General features: G+C 34.4%; 1 protein-coding gene across 2 annotated transcripts in view; it reads left to right on the forward strand.

The window, feature by feature from the left end:
* Positions 1–24,040, forward strand: part of LOC101744043 (uncharacterized) — a 123,743-nt gene that overhangs the window by 61,222 nt on the left and 38,481 nt on the right. Inside the window, exons 1-2 of one of the 2 annotated variants that reach the window (XM_012694723.4) lie at positions 1,269–1,502; positions 17,221–17,313. In XM_012694723.4, coding sequence (XP_012550177.3) covers positions 1,452–1,502; positions 17,221–17,313 — 144 coding nt within the window. In that variant the 5' untranslated portion in view covers positions 1,269–1,451. Of the gene's footprint in view, positions 1–1,268; positions 1,503–17,220; positions 17,314–24,040 lie in introns of those variants that run through there. The other variant, XM_004931082.5, reaches the window with a different exon arrangement.

The raw sequence follows: 24,040 nt of genomic DNA on the forward strand, positions 1-24,040 counted from the left end.
CCTAATTTGATAGCCTTGAGAAGCTATTTCAGCGTAGCCTTAACTAGTAGATGAGTTCACGGGGCTCAAACCTGACGACGTTGCTAACACAAACCCTAGCAAGAGCCGTGCTTCGCAGAATCTACCACCGGATCACAAACGCGACCCACTGAGAAGATCCGGCGAGAAACTCCGTGGGCTGTGTCTGTGGGTTAATTTACTCGTCGAGCCCATCGTCGCCAGCGACGGATTCGACGAGAACGATAACCGGTGCTTAAGGTACCTAAAAGCACCGTTAGTGGATCGGGAGGATCCGAAATGAAGTACCTGTTAAATAAGTATGTAGTCTATTTTGTGACGCCAAAGACTTTATCATTTGATGAACCTTGCGCTCATTCCTTCCTTAAACAACATACAATGAATAAAATCGAATGTTGTTCCAAAAGAAATAAGCCAAGAAGTGTTAAGAACGGTAAAAGGTTTTCTCACAATAACTCACCCTCCCGCAGCGTTAGCGAACGCTCCCTGGCACGTATCCCCGATTTTTTTTAATATAATAATCACCTGCTTTGCCATAGATAAAAAACCCGGCAGGTAATTTCAACATTATTCTTAGAACCTGACTCATTGTTAGAGTTTATATTTCGTTCGTCTTGATACGTAATTAGAGCGGGAGTTGACGTAACATGAAATTTAATCTTATTCGAGTTCGGTGGATGTTGTTTTTACCTGCCCGTATTCAGTAAGGTGGGTCGTGCATTACCTGTCATTGTTTGCAGTTTCATTTGGTAAACATTTTATAGTCAGCAACTTGCCTATCATATACGAAGTGTTAAGTCGACATTAGGTAATCAGGATTTGAGCAATATAGCGATAGGAGACTGTACAGAAGGATGTTGGGGCGATAATAGTCGTTCTAGAGGCATGAATTAGTAAAATCAATTAAATATTATATTTATGAGTAGCTGTATAGGTACTCGTTTTTTTCTCGATGAAACTGAGTAGATTGTCGCTCATGATCCAACCTCAAATTTGATAATACGAACATTTATTTAAAATACAGACGCCTCATAGAATAACACCAAATTTTTTCCACGCTCTTCTTCGTAGTATAACTCTCGCAACAACTTTCTAGTTTAAAATCAAAATGGCGGGCCGAAGCCTCGGAATCAAGGTCCCGAGTACTCCTGAGTTCGTAGTACTACAGTTTTCAAACGTAACCGCACGTGGCGTTAGTGTGCCGTGGTTCTGAAAAGCACCGTGCTACCTTTAGTAGCGCTACCGTCGCTACTGACGTATCGCTTACCGCACTCCATAGAGTAAGATTATATATACCGCACTCCCACGTACGAACTCTGATTGTAAACACGGACGAAGCCGCGTGCGTTCTTTTAATACAAACGATAAATAAACTTTGGAAACAATGAAAGTGCTGAAAGTGTTTTAAACGGTGCAGTGAACCAGATGACAAAATGACTAAAGCAAAAATGACAAGGAACAGCGCTCTGTACCACAGCGCTAAGGTAGGCTCTGTTTATTTACTATCCTGATTTTGTTTATCAACGAAATGTGACTTATTTTTTAATTTAGATAATCTAAGGTATTTTTTATGGTATCGAATTTTAAATCTTATTCCCAATTCAGATTAAACAGCTTTTATTTCACGTACTATTCTATAGGGTTGTGCAAAATAGAAAACGACATAAATTTATTTAAAGTTTAATACACAAATTGATTACAGTGTAAAATGCAGTTGAATTATATTTGTATGAAACAGATATTGTAATCTGATCGCGGCCGGTTTTGTGGCGTCCGTCTTGGACCTTCATCCCTCCTCTCCCGCGTTCCCTGTTGAGCCCTGCAACCTCTAATTTAAAATACGAACCTTATACGGTATACCTAAAGTATACAGATAAATTGAAGAATATACATTAAATAAAATACTGATAATAACTTGATTGAAGATATTTCACTCACAATTAATTTGTAATTCAAAACACGTGTTTTTTTTTTATTTGTAGTAAATATATAGGTACCTACTTAGAATATAGCGGCATTGTAATTTAAAGAGTATACTAACTTTATCACATAAAAATATTTTGTTCCAGTACAGTAAAAGCTTTTGATGTGCAGGGTATATTTTCTGTAAATATGCCGCGAATACAAAAACCGTGAATTTGGGTATAGTAATTTACATATATGCGATTGTAGGGGATACGTTCCTATATAGTTGACAAAGTAAACACATACTTTAGGTATAGTTCCAATAAGGTTTATTTAACTTTTTTATTAGTCTATTTGACGACGAGGTTGCAAAGGATATTTGGTTGGATATCTACATATTGAAATTTTGTATATGAATGGGTATGCGATCTTTAGCGGCGAATATAGGAATTGGGTCGCATTTTCTTAATCCGCGAATAGTAAAAATGCGAATGAAGGAAGCGTGAATAGGAGCTTGTACTGTAGTTTAAAGATGTACTATATATTTCACCACAGCATTCTGGAAGTTCAATATATAAATTTGAGTTCATTACTCTAGAGTGTACAGTCTCTTGTATTAATTACAAATCACTACACTACAGTCTATTGTATAAATATCGAATCTGCTTACCAGTTACGACTATGCGTTACTTCAAATTGTCTTCGTAGACAAACTACGTTAAGTGGTTACCGGACCTTATTTATAGCACATTTTTCTTACATAGAGAGGTGAATAAGCGAAAACGTGAATGTGTGAAAGACGATATGGGCTCCAGTAACCACTTAACACCAGGTGGGCTGTGAGCTCGTCCACCCATCTAATGCAATAAATAAAATATAAAAAGAATTTAATGGTATAGAACGTTTGGCAATATTACTAATTCGAGAACACACGAGATGTGGATATTTCAGTGCAACTGCCATCTTAAAATTTATCACATAACTATGCCTTTAGTCATATATATATGTATATATATATAGAAAAATTTTATGTAATAAAGTCATATATATAAATATACCAGGACTTCATTTTAAATTTTAGATAAAGCATACACATAGCATTATTTTTAACGTAGGTAAAAGAAAGATTACACGACATATTCTACATTTCCAAAGACGGTCAAGAGAAAATCACGAATCCTTTAGATTATAATAAACAAATCATAACGAATTATATTTTTGGAAATTCACTAACCATTCACTAACAATTTCTTCAGTTGTAACTTTTATGTTCACTATAATACGAAGTCGATGTAAAAGACTTCAACGCAAACGTTAAACAGAGACAGAACTATTAAACAGAACTTAGTGTGCTTGTGGAAGCGAGACTGACGATGTTCATAGTCTATACGTATTTATACATAATCACCGACTGGGATTTTGTGTGCCCAGGGTTGTCACACAAAATTACTAATGCTAATGCTAATTAATACTGCTAATGTAATTCGAATAATAAATGTTTTTTTTTTGCTTAGATGGGTGGACGGGCTCACAGCCCACCTGGAGTTAAGTGGTTACTGGAGCCCAAAGACATCTACAACATAAATGCGCCACCCACCTTGAGATATAAGTTCTAAGATCTCAGTATAGTTACAATGGCTGCCCTATACCCTTCAAACCGAAACGCATTACTGCTTCACGGCAGAAACAGGCAGGGCGGTGGTACCTACCCGTGCGGACTCGAGAGGTCCTACTATCAGTGAGTAATATATGTAAACAAATGTAACAAATGTAGTAATTGTGATAGATATGATAAGATTAATGTTATATTTTAAACTAGCTGACCCGGCAGACTTCGTAGTGCCTTAATCGATATATAAAAGACACATCAAGGGGACACATCAAAGGAAAAACAAAATTGTTTGTTTTTATATAATTCCGAGCTTTTTTATATTTTCTTTTAAACCTTCTCTGGACTTCCACAAATAATTCAAGACCAAAATTAGCCAAATCGGTCCAGCCGTTCTCGAGTTTTAGCGAGACTAACGAACAGCAATTCCTTTTTATATATAGAGATTGTACATGATTTCAACAGTTAATGGTACAAACGATACAGTGTTTTATATATGTAAATAATATTTTGCAGAATTGACCTACCAATGTATTGAATGAAAACGAAAGTATACAAATAATTATATAAAAATACAGAAACGTATTTTAAATGCTTAAACCACCGAGTATACCAACCTACCATTTAGTGGTATGAGATAAATTCTAGTGGATATAATAAAAATGAATATTCCCAGATATCTTTTCAATTTTACATTTTATTACACTTTTATGTATTGATTACATTTTAGTCGTCTGTGAACCACCAAGATTAAAGTGTTTAAAACGTTGAATATAATACATACAATGACAATAAAAAATGCGGTATTAAACCAGAAAAGTAGTTTTAATAACGTAGGTAATCTATTAAATTTTTCCTACTACATTGTATTGGTGGTAGTATAGATACTTAAAAAGTAGAATTTAATCTCTCAATACTTAGTTTGCTAAATATATTTCCTTCTAGATAGGCGGATAGGATAACGAACACCAGCGACAATCTCAGTCTTTACGGCTTAATTAGCGATACTACAGTCTTTAGACATCTTTTTTTGGAGTAACGGGCAGCGAAATAGGCAGGAATAATATACTGTAACCTCGAATAATACTCGAACACACCTTAAGAATTATTTAAAGGTAGAGTCTTAAAACTTGATTGTTAAAATTTGATATTATTGCGTGGCAACCCTAATACAGGTACATTCGCAGGCACAGGTAGTGGCCATTGCACGGATGGCCGATCTCCCTCCAACTAAAGGAAAGGGATGGTAATTTTGATGGGGCAGTTTGACCGTGTGCATCAGCCTTTTAACTTTGGGGTCTCGCCAGTTTCGGCTGGTGACTTCTAATGACGCGTGAATCCAACGATTCATTGTTTCACTCTTCATATATCTACATAGATTTGATTTATTGTAATCAAAGGTCTGAGGTTGGTTTCCGATGTATGACCTATTTATGACCTTCAAAAGCATCTTCTGCTTCATATGACACTGGGCGGTGATTACTTGACGTCGATTGTGGATCATGGCAGACGAGTCGCTGTCTTCCGTTGAGGTCTCCTTTCAAAACTTGTCTGAAGCAGGACATACGTCATATCTTGAAATATTCCATATGTACCACGAGCTTGATTTTTTTTCTACAGCAACCAGCAAAATAGTAACTTTTTTCCTTTTATGAAGAGCCTTTGGCAATAAAAAAGATAAGTTCTTCCATGATGCCTATTGAGGACTGAATAAAAGTTAGCTGTTTGCTTTGCCTCAGAAACTTGAACGATTATTTTCGTATCGAATACACACTTGTCAATGACCTAAAACCGTAATGTTATTAACAAATCAGTCAGCCATTACAGTGCTTCGGGCCATTAGTTTAAATGTAATGATGGACAGTGATTCCGCCGTCTAAAAACCCGAATTAGCTGGGTTGCGGCGGTTCCTTGAAACTCGGCACACGACGCGAACCGGTTCTTGGGTCAATCGTTTTTAACACCAAACCACATGTTTCTTTTTCGCATTTCTCTTCAAAGGTTTTTACGTTCGCTCATATTTATTACATAAAAATTGTTGAGTTGGTTAATCTATTTTATAGGTATAATCTGTGTCATTGCATTTTCCCTCCATTACTGCTGCAAAATTTATACAGATTGTTTGTCTCTAAAAAGTTACGTTTAATAAATTCTATAAAACTATCCAAGTTATTATTTAAATACGACAAAGTGAGTGAACAAAACAAAAATACATGTAGATTTTTAAAAATTGGGTCTTCGAAATCGGGATCGCCGAAAATTTACTTATGATCCATGTTTTTATTTTGTGTAAGTGACCGGTAAAGAGTGTCCGGAATCCTTTACGGATATCTACCGACAAAACTTTATGTTTGTCTTCTTATATCTTATAACTAAAATATGCCGTTTTTTTAACGCTGGGAAACCCATTTACGGATACCCGGTTGAGGGGGGTAGCGGATCGGGTTATCTCGGACTCCGGCGCCTCCAGAGAGGAAGAGGGAGACGAGGAGGGCCAAGATCCTCCACCTCCCCCAATTCCTCGCAGGAGACTACGCCTTGATTTATCTAAAATACTAAAATCACAAAAGCCTACTAATTTTAATTGTAATTTAATCATCCAAGAGCACGATATGGTCGGTTAAAAACATGATTAATTCTATAATTAACTCCATTTCAAAATAAATTAGCATTTTCTTGTAAGCTTGTCCGGATAAAATGGTTCATTTATTTACTGAATTTTAAGAGTGACTAAACGGATTTGTGTAATTATTCGCAAAAGGAAATAAATATCTCTGAGAGTGTAAATTATAAGGTAATTTTCGTGTTTTCAACTCTGTAATTTTTTTAATGTTTCCTGTTAATAATTATATTGTGTTCTTCGTTAATTTTTCAATATGGAATTTTTAACACAAATTGGGCTTTATTTGTAAAGTATCTGGTAACTAGTGGCAGTCGTATTATGGACCTCTTCGTGCGAACATATCGCTACTATGAGGCTCGACATGACCTCTATATTTTCAGTTTAATCCATAAAGTTCCAAACGTAGCGAGCTTTTTTTATACTGTTTATGTTACGGGACCGCACGCACTTAAGACTCATTTAGAATTAAAATTATTAAATTTCAAAACTTGATGGAGTGACAGATACGGCAGTAAATTACACTGCTTTTCTTTTTTGAAGCACAAAAATTATTTTTTTATTATTGTGTAATTAGATAATGCAGTATTTCATGTCATTATCTATATATTAATACGTGAAGCAAAAACTTTGTATCCCTTTCTACGAAAATTGCGCGGACGGATGATTATGAAATTTTCCACACTTATAGAGAATATAGAGAAGAAGTGCACAATGCTAATATTTTTTTAAAATAATGCATAAAAGATACATTAAGTCAATAAAGAAAAAATTACACACACTACATACCATGTATTTGACGCACAGACGCATGCATATTATTTATTGTCAAACTTTTGTTCTTGACGTCTGTTGTCAAATTGAGATTAAATATTGTTTGTCTTTGTTAATATTTTTTATAGTGTAGTCTTGGCGAAATTTGTGATTATAGAAGTATAAAATACAATCATAATAGTGTACAAACTTACAATTCCAATTAATTATAGTCGAATTTCGACTACTGCGGGACCACTAGTAATATATTAATTGTTTAAATAAGTGATTGCATAAATAAAATGAAAGTGTGAATCGCGTCGAAGACTAGGCGAGGCACGTACTACAAAAGGCATTTCATTTTTATCTCGAAGAAAAATGTGCGTAGCGTGAAATGTGTGTTCAAAACGAGATATCCGTATGTAATAAATTGATAATAATGAGATTGCAACAATCTTACTCGGTTTAGAGTGTATTTGTAGCCGCACAGACGATAGTAACTTCGTGTTATTGCGACGAGGCAATCCTTCCAGTTTGCTGTGTGGAACATCCTTTTTACAATACAATTGAGAGTTCAATGTGTCTTAGAGTGAATTATTCATGGACTTCGTCAACCGCTTACTACTACGCCAAGCTAATATCAATCAAGCTGATTTGACTTATTTCTATCATCATTGTCAAAATCTTACATGTGACATGTCCTTCTTCAAACGAGGCTTGCGGAGAGTATTTAATGGTTGGCAGCAGCTTGACTCAGCCCCTGGCATTGCTGACGTCCATGAGCGACGGTGACCACTTACCATCAGGTGGGCCGTAACTCGTCTGCTAAAAAGGCAATAAAAAAAATTAAAAAAATGTGAATAAAATTGGCTTAAGAATAACCGGCTGCACTGCAGCGATATGCAATGTCTACCGAAGTTCCATTCCAAAATTACTTATGTAGAGAATAATAATACATATTTACAAAAGCGCTACCAATTTTGAACATTTGCATTTTAACAAGAGGCAAATATGAAACTTGAAGACACGATTGGATACATAAAAAAATGATTCGTTAACAAAAACATGTATCGTGTTTACAAAGCATCACCTGCACTGTTGTGATTAATCAGTTTAATGAATAGCTAAGAGGCTAGGGCCGTGACGTCACGCAACACTTGTTTTGATTGTCTCAACCAGCTAGTTGAAGCAGAAAAGTACAGGTCAATGTATTGTTGGACGTGGATTTAGGAAATAAAACAAAGACTGCTTAAGAACTGAAAAAAAATGCTTAATTGGTTGTCAGGTTGTGTTCTGGAGACTGTAGTACTACTGTGTGTGTAGTTATATAATGTAACTAAAATTCGACCTCATGTCTCATGGTTGGAGGTGGCATTCACGTTTAGACTCCGGTAATCACTTAACACTAGGTTGGCCGTGAGCTGTGAGTACCGGGTCTACCTATTTGTTATAAAAAATAATTGGATTAATATATAGAAAGATTAGGTGCCTGTCCGATGATTGAACAACAACATAGTCGTAGATTACGACTGCACCAAGAATCTCATTCGTTTCGGAAATATATTATGCAGCGAAATTAAATAGTCAGTAATTCAATTTTTTTTTAAAGTATTAAATTATAACACGTACGATGAAAATTATAGAAATGATATATATAGTAATTATATAAATTGTGTAACTTTTTAAGTTTTGTAATTAATTGATTATAGTTACATTACGTATATATTTTATACATATATCGAATAATTTATCATGTCAGTTTTAATTACTCAAGCAGACACGAGAACTCCAAATGCACACCATTCATCAATTTAAAGATGGACAGGCTAGGTCTGTACCAGATTGGTGGATATGTTATTTTCACAGCATATTGCTTACAATGACATAAAACTAAAATCAATTGCAATCAATAGTACAATTAATTGAATTAAATATGTTATACCATCATTCAATCCAAAATACATGAGTGTTTCGAGGTTGAAATAGGCAAAATAGAGGTTACAAGTTCTCAAGTAGATATTATTTTTCGCATTGTGTACCCATTATTCATGATTCGGATTGTAATTAATTTATTTATGGTGTTCGCCCCAAGATCAAAATTTGACCATAATCGCTGACACCTGACATATACTCGTATGTATTTACATATTCTCTTTTCTTTTGTTATTACTAGTGTGGAAGAGAAAAAAAACACTAAGAATAATAAAAGTGGCTAGAAAATATAAGATAGAGCAGCTCTTAAATATTATATAATTGTTTTATTTTGTATTTCAATATACATTCATGTATTTTTTCTTTTTTTAATGTGTGATTTCATCGACTCTACTCATGGTGAATCGTGACTTCTTCATTGAAAAGTGTGATGCCAGTAGGCCACGACAGAAATGCTAAAAAAGAAAACACTATTTAAGAATATTTAATACAATAATTGAGTGTCACTTCACTTCCGTCACAAGCAGGGGAAATGCATGGTCTATAATTTGATGTAAATTCATTTCCGCTTGGCGGTCTAAATTCATTTTTAGCAGACATGTTTACTATTTTTACTCCTGATAGGTTATTGTAGATCCACACATAAACCACCTTCCTGCCTCCCCTTGATGTGAAGCTGAAAAGTAAATGCTGTTTATTCAGAACCTACAATGGCAATAATAAAACGGTACCTCGTCTCTTTTTTTTCTTTTTCCTACCTATGCTGATAGCCTTGAGAGGCTATTTCAGCTTCGCCCTAACATGTAGATGAGCTCACGGGGCTCAAACCGGAAGTGTTGCTAACACTGGCCCTAGCATGAGCAGTGCTTCGCAGAGTCTACCACCGGATCGGAAACGCGACTCACTGAGAAGATCCCGCGAGAAGCTCAGTGGGCTGTGACCCCGTTTCAAACATGCGACCTCGCGCACGATTTTCTCATTAGTTGTCGAAATTTTTAGGGATGGTTACCGAAGAAAAATTGACATCACAGTTTTTTTTTTCGGGCCGGGGGCTGAACCTCCTACGAAGACATCACAGCTCCGTTAACATGACAAGCTTGTACAGCTATCTATGCGAATGTCAATTCGAAAGAAATAAGTTGGTGAATGTACAAAAGTCAAATAAACTCGATTAAAAACTGTGAAGTGTTTATTACGAGTAGAAGCGTGCGATCGTATTCCCACGCGAGCCACTATCCGTCAAATAGTTTTGTACTTTTACGTAATAGTAATTAATATGCATTCGATGATTTAGACGCTTCAATGCTCCCCCTCTTTGTACAAAAACGTGTAAACAGAGCTCATGCACGAATGTACTTCGTAACGAATCGCTTAGGTAGTTGAATCGTGATTTTTTTGCGACGTTCATAATGTAGTAGTCCAATTTGCGCGTCCATTATAAATTGTTAAAGTGTATTAATCGGTTATAGTGATGAGTACACGGCACTTGAGGGTTAATAAATTGCTTGTTATTATTAAGACTATGTTTATTTTCTTCAATTGCCTTATCTTTAATACTAAAAGTAGAGTTATCGAATAATTATTTAAATCACATATCTTATTTATTTTATTAATGAGTTTTACTAATTCAGACAACGCATTCAAAATAATTTCAGCTCTTATGATATTAAGTAGTAACAATAAGCTGAACAGTACCGTTATCAAGAACTCAAATTCGATCAATAAACAGTCGTTTCAAATAACAAATTGCATAAGTTTCAAATATTGAGTATTTAACCCTTTGTAGGGAGGGCAACGGGAGTATTTTTACCACTGATTTTTTTTTCATATTTCTGGTCGCTTCCGTATAAGAACATTCATTATTTTTAAGGTCGACAACATTCGTGAATGATAAGAAATTAAATTATAACATTTTTTTAATAAATTATATCTTCATTAAAAGCATAACTAAAATGATATCTTAATCGTTATTCTGTACACAATTCCCGGATCGTTAAGCCCTATGAAACTATAAATAAAATCAAATCAAATCAAAAATTTTTATTCAACATAAATGAAAGTACATACTTGTTAAACGTCAAAAGAACTACCGCCAATTCACAAAAACTAGCCTCCGTCCATGTCTTTTTTTTTAAATATTAGTTTTTTTTTTTAATATTACATTTTTTTTAAATATTCATTTTTACAATGAGTATTTTATCGTAACAATTATGCAATATTTAAATGCCCGGAGCGAGCAAGTCATTCTATACTATACATTATTGTAGTCATAGAATGATATCCTAAAAATTTTGTTCCGCATTAAATTTCTAATTAAACTGATTTTGAGCTTAAAATATGCATTTCAAAAGCCTAGACAGATACTTGAAACTTCATTTATTTATATGAAATAGACATATTTGCCCTGCCTATTTTATCAAATCACTGATAACTTGATAGCTTGATATCGCCTTTGAAGATTTCATTCTATGTTTAGTGAATAGATGTGTAGCTCGCTGGTAGCCGCCAGTCCCGTTAACGGCGGTCGAACTCGTTAACTTGACTTGGTAAATAAACTGGCTATCGCTTTGTAGTCTGTATTTATCAGGTTCTTTTTTGTTGAGCGCGTGCTGTTCGGCTTTTGAGAGATTCGTGTGCTGTTGTAATTGTTAGGGAGATATTTAGTAATTACAAATTGATGGTGGCTTTCGTTTTGTTTGTGGTGTGCTCTTACGTTGCAGTCAAAAGGTACTAATAGTGATTTAAATATAATATAGCTTTTTACCGGTGGTAGGGCCTATTTCTGTCGTGAAGCAGTAATGCATATCGTTGTAACTATACTGAGATCTTAGAATTTATATCTGAAGGTGGGTAGCACCACGTGGACTGTGAGACCGTCTACCCATAAAAGCAATAAAAAAAAGCTTCGTTTTCCGTATGATTACTTCTGTGTGTTGATGTTTTAGTTTGATTGTCAATGTGTTTTCTTTCTATTTATCAGCTCATTGTGACTCAATGCTGTTACAAACAGTCTCCTCCGAGGCATTTGCGCAGAATTTCCCTCCTTTCCAATCTATCCGTCTACGGAGCCCATTGAGTTTCCCGCGGGATCTTCTTAGTGAGTCACGATTCCGATCCGGTGGTAGATTCTGCGTAGCACTTGCTAGGGTTAGTGTTAGAAAATTCTCTCAGGTTGAGCCTGTGAGCTCACCTATCCGTCCAGGCGTAGCTGAGCTAAGCTAAGCTAACAGCAAATAGGAAGGGGGGAAAAATCGCTCCATTTTCAGAATATTTGTTCACCTGTCGTGATTAAACTAGTCTAATCTTTAGCTTCCACTTCAGTTGTCACGAGATTATAAAAACTGACAATAATTTTTTTATTGCCCTTGCTGGCAGATGAGCATACAGACCACCTAATGGTGAGTGGTTACCGTCGCCCATGGACTTCAGCAATGCCAGGGGCAGAGCCAAAGCCGCTGCCTACCGTTTTATTATGTATATACATATTAAAAATGTACACTACAATATTAAAATAAGTACTCAATTTGCGCCTCTTTATCTCGCACCTGTCTACTTAATCTTATCAAGTTCAATATTGACACAAAAAGTTCTCTAAAATTACCATGTTTCGAAACATTAGAGATACAACATTAGCAGGAAACGTCATTTGCTTATCACAAGCTTGAAAAAATTTGTTTTACGAAAAAAACTCATTTAACTTTTATACTAACTATATTAGTGAAGTAAGATTTTACATACAAAATATAAATTTGTAAATATGTATACGATTTGATTTCTCATAATTGTTCGGAGATATCAGAGAAATAAACAACTGGAATTAAAGAATAACATTTATGAAATTGACGGATACCCCTACTAAAAAGGAATTTTAAAATTTTTCAAGTAAAAATGCTGTTTAAAAATGTCTTTCAGTAATATTTTCATAAATAAAAGGGTAATTGGATATTCGACTTTTCTTGTGACTCAACTTTACGTAAATATTTCCCTATAGGGTCACTTAACATGTTCTAAGGCAAAGCCTATTCTACCCAAACAACCAATGTAGACGGACTTTCTGTGTTGTTTGTTCAAGGACAGACCCTTTGTCGTTTTTATTTGTGATACTTTTATCAGAATACAACGAAATGCTCACGTTCATACAAAAAAGGTAAAATAGTAAAAGTAAACTTCTTTTTCGTAGTATTTTACATATTATAAAGGTGAGCGTGTATGTTTAGTGTTAAAGTGTGTGTGCGTGTGTGTGTTAAAACTTTACGTATTGTGTAGCGTAGTTTCACCGATTTATTATCTGATGGAATATTTTACATTCTAAATACTACTCTTTACTCTAAAATGATTATTTTCCGTCCATTGTTTATTTAGAAGTGATCTCAGGGCTGGATTTACTCATTAATATATGCTGCTCTATCATCTACACCAATCTTTCATAGGTAGAATAGAAGACTTTAATTTCTTTCTTCAGGACTATAAGCTGTATATCATGTTACGTACATATATTATATATGTACGTAGTTTAAGATGTGAAATTTTTATTGTAATTCTTTTTATTTATTAACATTTGTAATGTGATCCACGATCGCAAGATTTATCGATAAAGCAAAAAAAAATTGCTCACATTTTTTTTTATTGTTTAGTTGGGTGGACGAGCTCACAATCCACCTGGTATCAAGCGGTTACTGGAGCCCATAGATATCCACAACGTTAACGCGCCACCCACCCTGAGATACAAGTTCTAAGGTCTCAAATATAGTTACAACGGCTGCTCCACCCTTCAAACCGAAACGCATTACTGCTTCAAGGCAGAGAAAGGCAGGGTGGTGGTACCTACCCGCGCGGACTCACAAGAGGCACTACCACTGTAAAACTGCTCACAGCCCAAATTTTCAGGCTGGGCTTCACACACTTGTACATCCTGATTGATACCCGAGCTGATACGCTCTAAGAATTCAGAATTGAATATATTCGTAAAACAATTGACGGCAAATTAAGTGTTACTTAAAGTGTAAATTTACGAACAGCAAATTACGATTACCGTTACGCGTAATGTGCCACTTACCTGCGTAGTGCAGATTTATGCGAGCTAACAGTATCCTCGTGACGTGACTGACTAAAATCACCATATGCTTCACTCCTTCTTACTGATACGCGACTATGTGCTACTACTAATCTTGACATCGCCGGGCTGTTTAGTTTGTTACATTAAAAGATAAAACAACTAAAGTCTTAGACAACATTACATAGTGTATAAGAAATATTCATGTTTTATAATATCTATATATTAATACGTGAAGCAAAAACTTTGTATCCCTTTTTACGAAAATTGTGCGGACGGAGGAGTATGAAATTTTCCACACTTAGAGAGAATATAGAGAAGAAGTGCACAATGCTAATATTTTTTTTTAATAATGCATAAAATATACATTAAGTCAATAAAGAAAACATTACACACACTACTTACCATGTATTTGACGCACACACGCATGCATACTATTTATTGTCAAACTTTTGTTCTTGACGTCTGTGGTCAAATTGAGAATAGATTAAATATTGTTTGTCTTTATTAATATTTTTTATAGTGTAGTCTTGGCGAAATTTGTGATTATAGAAGTATAAAATACAATCATAATAGTGTATGAACTTACAATTCCAATTAATTATAGTCGAATTTCGACTACTGCGGGACCTCTAGTATAGTGTTAAAGTGTCGCGCATAAGTAAAAAAACAAAGTTTTTGATAAGTGTATTTCATCTCTGTCTGAAAGTTTCAAAGTTGTATTGTTAGTATCCCTAAACCCTCTTAACATCTTAACTATCGTGTTTAAACTTATCTTAAATAATCTAAAATATATATATTATCTCTTAAATATATATATTAATGTATTTTATTTCATATAGTAATTAAACACAAATACTGAGAAGTGTCTAAAAAAAGTAACTGTAAAGAGGAAAAGTAAAAAAATATAATATATTTATTTATGTTGTAATTAATACAAAAACAATAGTTTGGTACACGCTAGTACACATCAAGTACAATTAATATATCTTGATAAATTCAAATAAGCTTAAAATGACCGTTGATTTTATGAATGAAACTGTTGATGCATGGATTAACTACACGTGTCGGTAAAAACGTGAGCAAAATCGAATTGTAGACCTTGACATTAAAAGCAGGTAGTCGTGAAGGGTATATAGAGGACGGGCAGAAATGAATGCTGCTACTAAATTAAATAAGGTATTGTTATCGAATCATCTGCAAGACGGAATGAATGCACCTGCCCCGAAAAAACATGCAAAAAACAGATCGACGTAGCCGCACGCTGCTCTGAGTCTTCAATTATCGTAAGGTGCAATATTACACCAATTAAAATAATAATACAATGTTTCTTACAAATTGAAATTACAGTGTTCGGTATAATATATTTCAAAGCTTATGAAGAGTTGAAACATTAAAAACAATTCGTTGCGAGTAACATATACACGTGCATTGTTTTTAATACGCTTTTATTAGATTCAGACGTGTATGTATGTTAGTATATAACGGAATCTTTGAACATGATTTTGACCGCCTTCAAAACGTCGGATGAACTTAAAATTTAGCATATTTATTAAGGACACATGACAATTCAAAATTTAAAAAAAAAATAAAAAAATTTTTTTTTAACTAAAATTGAAAAATAAATAATTGTTAAAAAAAGTTTTTAAAAATATGTTTTTATAGAAAATCCAACTAAAAAATAGAAAATAAATTTTAATAAATTTGAATTAAAAGTAGTGTAAGAAAAAATAATTTTATTGTACCAAAAAAGCGTGGGGTGCATGGTATCAGTAGTTATAAATATTTTGTTTATTTTTAATGATTGCTTGTATCGCTCACTGATCACAGAATTATAAATATTTTATGAACAGATATGAGTAGAAGGGTTATTTTGATAATATCCTGAAAACCAACCCACGCTTTTTTACAATAAAATAACTTTTTCTTACACTATTTTTAATTCAAATTTATTAAAATTTATTTTCTATTTTTTAGGTGGATTTCCTATAAAAGCGTTTTTTTTTTGTTTTTGTAAACTATTATTTATTTTTCAATTTTTTTAAACGGATTTCCATTTGTGAACGATTTGTTTCAACGGCAATTAATATTTTGTATTTCTGCACTAAATTTATACTACACCCATCTGACCGCATGTCTCAGATATTTCAGACACTCGGTTATAAAGGAATTATTAAAACTAGAACATTTTGACCTCGGTGACGTTTTGCAAGAATCCCGCGTGGGTGAACAGACAGGAAATGTGTAGGATGTATGTATTCGATTTAACAGAATATTTTATTGGAATATGATTTTTGAAAATAAATGTCAGCTCTCAGCCCATTTCCGTAACTGCTCATACTGTTTTAGGCTATAATAAAGTGCGATGACGGTGTATTAAAAATGACATACACGTACTCTGGTGTCACCGGTTTATTTGTAATTCAAAGATAATTAATTAGGTATGCTGCATTTTCTCGCTGTTTATATAGCATGTTATATCACTCTCCGATCCATAAGTTATTAGGCGATTTGTAGACGTAGTACATCGTACAACGACCATTGAATACAAAGCAAATATATGTTTGCATGATTTTATAAAAACATATAAAAAAATATGTACAAATCATCTGGAGTAAATAAAAAACGTTACCTACTTAAATGTCCCTAGCACAGTGTTCAATACCAAATAAGGAGCGTCAGTTTATATTATATATTCTTATTGTCTATGTTCAGCTTTTAACGGTCTCCCTGGAAGAGGGTTTATGAGTTGTTTTTTTTTTGCGACATCACATGCCGCTAACACCTGACGCGTTGCCACGTGCATACAAAATAAAGTTCCCGGAATAATTTTTGTTATTCAAACAATCTTTAAAGATATTAATTTTTTGTGTCAATTGCGTTGGGGTAGGTACTACTCATTCTGCTCTTGAAATCACCATGCCGCTGCTAAAGCAGACGACACCACCCACCACTGAAGGGTAGTTTGTTTATACACAGCTTTTTTCTGAGCAGTCTGGATGTGCCCCTGATATTGCTGGGTTCCGTGATTAGTGGTGGCTAAGGTTTGCTTGTTTTTCAAACCAATGAAAATATATTTTGGGATATTGCACCGTACTAACAGTCAATTAATCAATTCGCTGCAGCTTAGAAGCACTAATGGTAAATTAGTTATTAATTACAAATAAGAAATTTTCTAAATTTAGTCCCTTTCAAAATGAGACACTCTTACGTAAAATGATGTATTCTAAGATGTACAATATAATATGTGTGAATTGATATTGTGATTAATTATCCGGCTAATGCATGTGTTAATATTTTGATTGATGCTTATGTTTTTATTGTCGACAGGTGCTGTGGCATCTGGATATATTCCGGCGCAGTTTCCGCGAGTTGACCGGTCACGCTTGTCTTGGCACGTCCTGTATTTTTTGCGCCTTGAAGGTAAGTCATTACGCCTTTACTTATATGGGCTAAGCGGGATCGACGCATGTGTGTACAAAAACAATGACGTTTACTTTTTTTTAAAATTATCTTTTGCTCCGTATACAGCTTTCTCATCAGGTAATGAGGAACATTTAGTAATTCTAAAATTTGAGATAGACCAGTCTATCTTTCCGTCACTTTTGCTGTCTACGATACACATTCGTCACTAGTAAGTAATTAATGCCATAATTAAAACTATTTTATTTCGCTTTTACTATTTAAGTTTCATTGTTTACGATATTTCGAATAGATTTCATAGTTTTGGTGGTCGCGGGCAACTAGGATGTTATTTGAATATAGTGTTAACTAACGCTTAAGTTTAAAAAAAAAATCTTGACTTTTACGTTTCTTTTCACGCAGAAATAATTAATAGTATCTTGAGATCTAGAAGTTTGTTTGAATTGAGTTTGAGATCTTCACAAAGATACACATCTTCAAAATACTATTAATTCTTTCTCTGTGCAAAAAAAACCTAAAAATCACGATATATAAAAGTATGTACTTTTATGTATGTCTGCGACTTGCGAAGATAAAAAAAAATGAATGTTTGTCGCTTACGAATATTGTGACGGGCACAAGAATCTACTGTGAAGGGCTTTATAAACGTGACCACGCTACTATAATGCTTCGAAATGTGTAATATAAAGAAAATTTACCTTCAGTATTACTTATTACCTACGTTAAATTATAATTAGAGTTTGTTTTAACGGAAAAAAAAATACTTCTACATTTTCGAACGACTCTCACTTACCACGGTTATTTTACGTAACTTGAATGCCTAATTTTAAGTAAGCTGAATAGTTTTGTTGCACAAGCTACCTCACGCGAAACACGATTTAGAAGAAATCAGAAAATATGATTTGTATCATGGCTAATTGTGGTTTATGATTACGTCACTCGGACTTAATTCACTGGAGCTCACGACCGACATCGCCTCATTCATTGGCTCTCGGAGCCCATGGCCATTACCTGACCGATTTGGTGGTGCAGTAGATAGCGACCCTGACTATTGTGCCGAGAGTCGTGGCTTCGATTCTCACATCGGGAAAACATACGTTTGATCAAACAAATTTATTTGGTCTTGGTCTGGGCGTGTAATATCTACATATGTAAATATTTTAAACCAACACCACCCTGCCTATTTCTGCCGTGAAGCAGTAATGTATTTCGGTTTGAAGGGTGGGGCAGCTGTTATAACTATACTGAGACTTTACAACTAATATCTTAAGGTGGGTGGCGGCATTTACTTTGTAGATATCTATGGGCTCTGGTAACCGCTTAACACTAGGTGAGCCGTGGGCTCGTCCAACCACCTAAGCAATAAAAAAAAACCCCTCAAAATCATAATTTGCGTAATTACTGGTGGTAGGACCTCTTGTGATTCCGCACAAGCAGGTACCATGCACGACCCTGCCTATTTCAGCCGTGAAGCAGTAATGTATTTCGGTTTGTAGGGTGGGGCAGCCGTTGTAACTATACTGAGACCTTAGAACTTATATCTGAAGGTAGGTGGCGGCATTTACGTTATAGATGTCTATGACCTCCGGTACCCACTTAGCACCAGGTAGGCTGTGAGCTCGTCCAACCATCAATGCAAAAAAAAATAACAAAAAAATGTACTAATACCGAATAAAACGCACCTTTAATTACAAAGATAAATGTCGCGTATGAAGCGAAATGTCGCTAAAACCAAATAGATTTTCACCCCTCGATATATTTTCTCGCATAAGTGGTGTGCTTAAATTACATTACTTTACGTATCCACTACTACTCACCAGTAAGTCCAAACTATTTTCGTGATATACAATAACAAAGAATCGACGAGACACCGACCGCTCGTATTGACAAGCTTGACCTTTGTCGAACAATAGACCGTTTTAGACGCCTCATTCAAAATCGAAAATCAGCTTTCGACATCCATTCGATACGAATAAATATTAGTGAACTTTGACGTTAAATCATCTAAGTTTGACGTAAATCATCTATAGTAAGTTTAGTGACTGCTTATTGTGAAGGAAGACGGTTAATTATTTGTAAACAAACAAGGTGATATTCATTAATTTATTTAAAGAAAATTTTTGTTTAGGGAATTACTTACAAAGTTTCAATTTTAAGTTCAAACAATTTTTTTGCCTCGTCTAAGAGTGATTATACCATTGAATTGATTGAAATAATGGTAATCATATAGAAATATAAATAAACATGAAAATGTAACACCCTGTATGCAGAGCTAAACGAAGGTTTATTAAATGAAATGGACAAAAATAAATACAGTATAGTTAAAAGAGTAGTATAGTAGCGAGAATAGCACAAGGCTAGCTCAAAATGATTTCGAGGTTGATCTCAGGGAGTGAACCAACTGGTTCTTAGGAATGGCAACGCTTGGGACTATCGCATCGACTTTATAATACGGCTTTGGAAAAATGACCCTTTGTTTCTTGTCTCTTTGTTCCCATTTAGTTGTTGAATCTTATGCTTATAATCGTAAGTTTTTGTTTGATAAAGAAAACTCGAAAAGAATGATCGAAAAAATCGAATTTGGAAATAATCCAATTAACACTATTATAAACCCTTTATTATACCAATTATTCACATAAATATTTACGCCGTTTTAGTTTTCATTATACCCATCAAGTTGAAGGAATTGAATTTAAATAAATGATTCTGCAATTTGGTAAGCTAACTAAGCTTAATGTTGAAATAATCCTTTTAGTCAAATACTATGAGTGATTTTTCAACGTTACCTTAAAACAAATACATTTACAAATAAGGTATTTTTGTTCATATTTAAAATTCAATATGTACAAGTACAATCTCTGAGCTTTGTTTAAACAATAATGTAAAAATAAACGATCTAAAGTTGCTGAGAACAGGATGCTAAAACGTCCAACGTCAGATTGTGAAGTTCGCGTTTCTGCATCCGACCGTTGAGTTTCAATTTTAAAGCATCGCAACCGCGAACTCGCTTCAGCCAATAGCGTGCCGGCTTCAAGTTCGAGGAGCTGTTGACCTATCACGTCATTGGCTAGATTCTCTTGTCGTCAGTGAAGTCTACTTTTGAATCTTGCACCGAGAACTGAACGGAATGTAATGCAATAAAAATTAGAGTTCGTTTAATTAAACATTTTATTGCTTGAATTGAAAAACGAGCAATGACATTCGGCAATAATGGGGATACAGCTACATCATTGCTTATCATAAAATTCTTGATGGGGAGACGTGCAGCAAGTCCAAGAAATACTGAATAGTTACTTCAAGAGGTTCTACGTGCGTTAATAGCAAATTTATATTTGTAAACATTTTAACATGATCCACAAAAAATAACACAGCAGGATACAACGATATGATAATATCTTCTTCATTGTTGGGTTCTAAGATGTTCTGTAATTGGATATTTTTAGTATGATTGAAATGTTCAACAAGATACGTTAGTATAATGTTAAATGTTTGCGTGAATATTACTTAAGCTAAAAATATATATAATAACATATATTTAATTTAAATTCTTGCGATATTGTATAAAACAACCATTAAGAAACTACTGAAATGACAACTATTTTATTCAAACAGTAGAGACTGTTATTATTGGCTGTGTCATGCGTGGGTGAAAAATTATTGGTTTCTACTTAATTAAAAATGTATTCTAATCGGGTCCATATCGCGAGCAACGAATTGTAATCGTTATTGTTTTATGGCCACATTATTGGAACGAATCACAAAATATTTAATTTGTTTATTAAACTTTGATTTGATAAAGAACTTAAAAGATTTAATGTCTCAGTTTTACTGTTTTAAATTAAGTACATACTTTAACTCTACCCACGGGCCACTTATTTAGACGTTATAGATATAATGTAAAGGCGGTCAACAATAGACAAGATAGCCTATTTCTGTCGCGATTCCTTCAAGGTCAAGGTATCGTTTAAATATAATTCAAATTTTGATCGTATGCCTCAAGATAGGCTTGATAAGTTTTCCACGACCCACCCGACATACTATCAGAACTAATATGCCAAGCGCATATTAGTTTTAAAAGTATAAATGATAAAAATATTTTATAACAGTTACCACAATTCAAAGTTCTGTAATAAATATTTGGTAAAGTGCAATGCGCCCACTACGGCCGTTTAAAATTCAATTTGTTTTGCCGAACCACTAAGGCGAATCCAGCCTCTTATTCTTTGTTCAATTTTCCAGGCTAAGTAGAGCTGTGATTTTAACGTCCAACTAAAGTAAAATCGGTTCTAATATTTTGGTACTTACAGTTCAGTTGCAGAAGAATAAAGAAACTGATTGTCTGTAAATATGGCGGCGTTTCAATTGAATTTTTTGGGGCGCACAATTTGCTATCTAATCCACTTATATTTTGCTTATGTTTACATTACATCTTCATTGTTGACAGGGTCAACATTCGGTATTAGGTTATGTGCAGGGCGTAAGAGATTCATTTCCGAAAACTTAGACAGTTATAATGTTAGTTAAGGCAGAGACAACTTAAAAACATCAGATATATAAAAAAAAAAACAGAAAAAAATACTATTTAATTTTTTTTTTAATTTTTTTTTATTGCTTAGATGGGTGGAGCTCTCAGCCCACCTGATGTTAAGTGGTTACTGGAGCCCATAGACATCCACAACGTAAATGCGCCACCCACCTTTAAATTTTATAATATTTCACATATATTTTCAATGCACCCAATGGTAACAAGACGCTTTTCATCTGCCAGCTAACTATGATATCGAACCCAAATTCAATATATCTATGTTTAATTAGGAAAAAATAAGCATATATAACTTTATCTCCTCTGTTTGTCGATCCATTTTCTTTTGTTTGTCTACTATTGATGTAGCAGTGTTATCGTGAAATATATGGAAACATTTTTTTGTCGCACACAAGAAAAAAATGTAAATAACGAAATAAAACACGAAATGTATCTAATACATTAAATCTAACACTGGTCTCCATAAAATTATACTTTACACCTTGGTCCATCTGGCAGTTAAAAATCTATCATCGCCCATAGACATCCCCAATACAACAATTAGGTATGATCTCAACAACTAGGTAATATTGTTTTTTTTTTATTGCCTTTGTAGGCAGACGAGCATACGGCCCACCTGATGGTGAGTGGTTACCGTCGCCCATGGACTTCAGCAATGCCAGGGGCAGAGCCAAGCCGCTGCCTACCGAGCCAAGCCGCTGCCTACCGAATATCCAATCCAATATCCAAAAATCTCTTGAAGATTGCATAGATATTATAATTTTAAACAAACGTGAATGCTTCCAATTACAGATGCCCGCTTAAAGAGTAGTGCTAATATAAACGTAATTAAAACTTTTACTTCGCTCTCGGTGAATCTAATTTCTCGTAACGGCGTAATCGACGTAAATTTTAGAACAATGTTATAATAAAAACAGGTATTACGATGCGTGCTATGCTATCTTGATTAACTAAGAAAGTAAAAAAAAACCTTGTGCCTGAAAGAAAACAGTCTTAGGAGGCATTAAGTGGCCTTCAAATCAAACGCACCATTAATGTACCTAATGTATATAATGTTGCGAATTCTTACGTCAATTCGGAAAGTGGCTCTTTTGTTTAACAGATTTGAATCAAATATCGATTGTTTTTTTTTTATTGCTTAGATGGGTGGACGAGCTCACAGCCCACCTGGTGTTAAGTGGTTACTGGAACCCATAGACATCCACAACGCGAAACGCTGCCCCACCCTTCAAACCGAAACGTATTACTACTTCACGGCAGAAATAGGCAGGGTGGTGGTACCCACCCGCGAGGACTCACAAGATTTCCTACCATCAGTAATTACGCAAATTATAATTTTGCGGGTTTCATTTTTATTGCACGATGTTATTCCTTCACAGTGTAAATCAATCGTGAACATTTGTTGAGTACGTATTTCATTACAAAAATTGGTATCCGCCTGAGATTCGAACACCGGTGCATCGCTCAACACGAATGCACCGGACGCCTTATCCGTTAGGCCACGACGACTTAAAATAGCCCTTAATCTAAATTTAATTTAAAGCTTAATAAAAATTGGTTCACCACTTTATAAATTGTGAAATACGAACAGTCAGACAGATTTAGGCAACAAACAGGCCCTCGCTATACCTAGAAACAAAACACTGTGTTATTATTAAACTCCTATGCCCAATTTACCCCCGATTAATCAGACTATGTTTTAAATGTTAGTCGAGTTCTTTAAAAATACTTCAACACAAAATAACTAGTATTATTTTCCAAAAGTTTTTGTTTAACGAACTAGTCGCAGAGTTTCTGGAAACTATTTGTCCTACTGTCATTTAATGATTAATCAAAATAATTGGAAGAGCGCTTTTTTATATTATACTACCGTCCAAACGATGTACTCGTATCAACAGTGTCAATAAATCGTAGCTTTCATCTTAGTAGTAGTTTAAATATCTTTAGTAATAGTGCGTTTCGTTTTCTCGTCTACAATTATATCTATAATGGTATACACGCAACGTCCAGTGTCTACAATTTTACACAGCATAACTTATATTTAATTTTAACACTGTCGAGACATTTATGTACATGAAAACAATGTAATTGTTGTAAGAGCCGACCGTGATTAAAGCACGTTCTATATAACTGTGTCGGGTCGGTACGTGATCGGACACTGCGTATCGGAAAACTTGGTTAGCA

The sequence above is a fragment of the Bombyx mori genome, chromosome 9, assembly GCF_030269925.1.
Source record: "Bombyx mori chromosome 9, ASM3026992v2".
Taxonomy (NCBI): domain Eukaryota; kingdom Metazoa; phylum Arthropoda; class Insecta; order Lepidoptera; family Bombycidae; genus Bombyx; species Bombyx mori.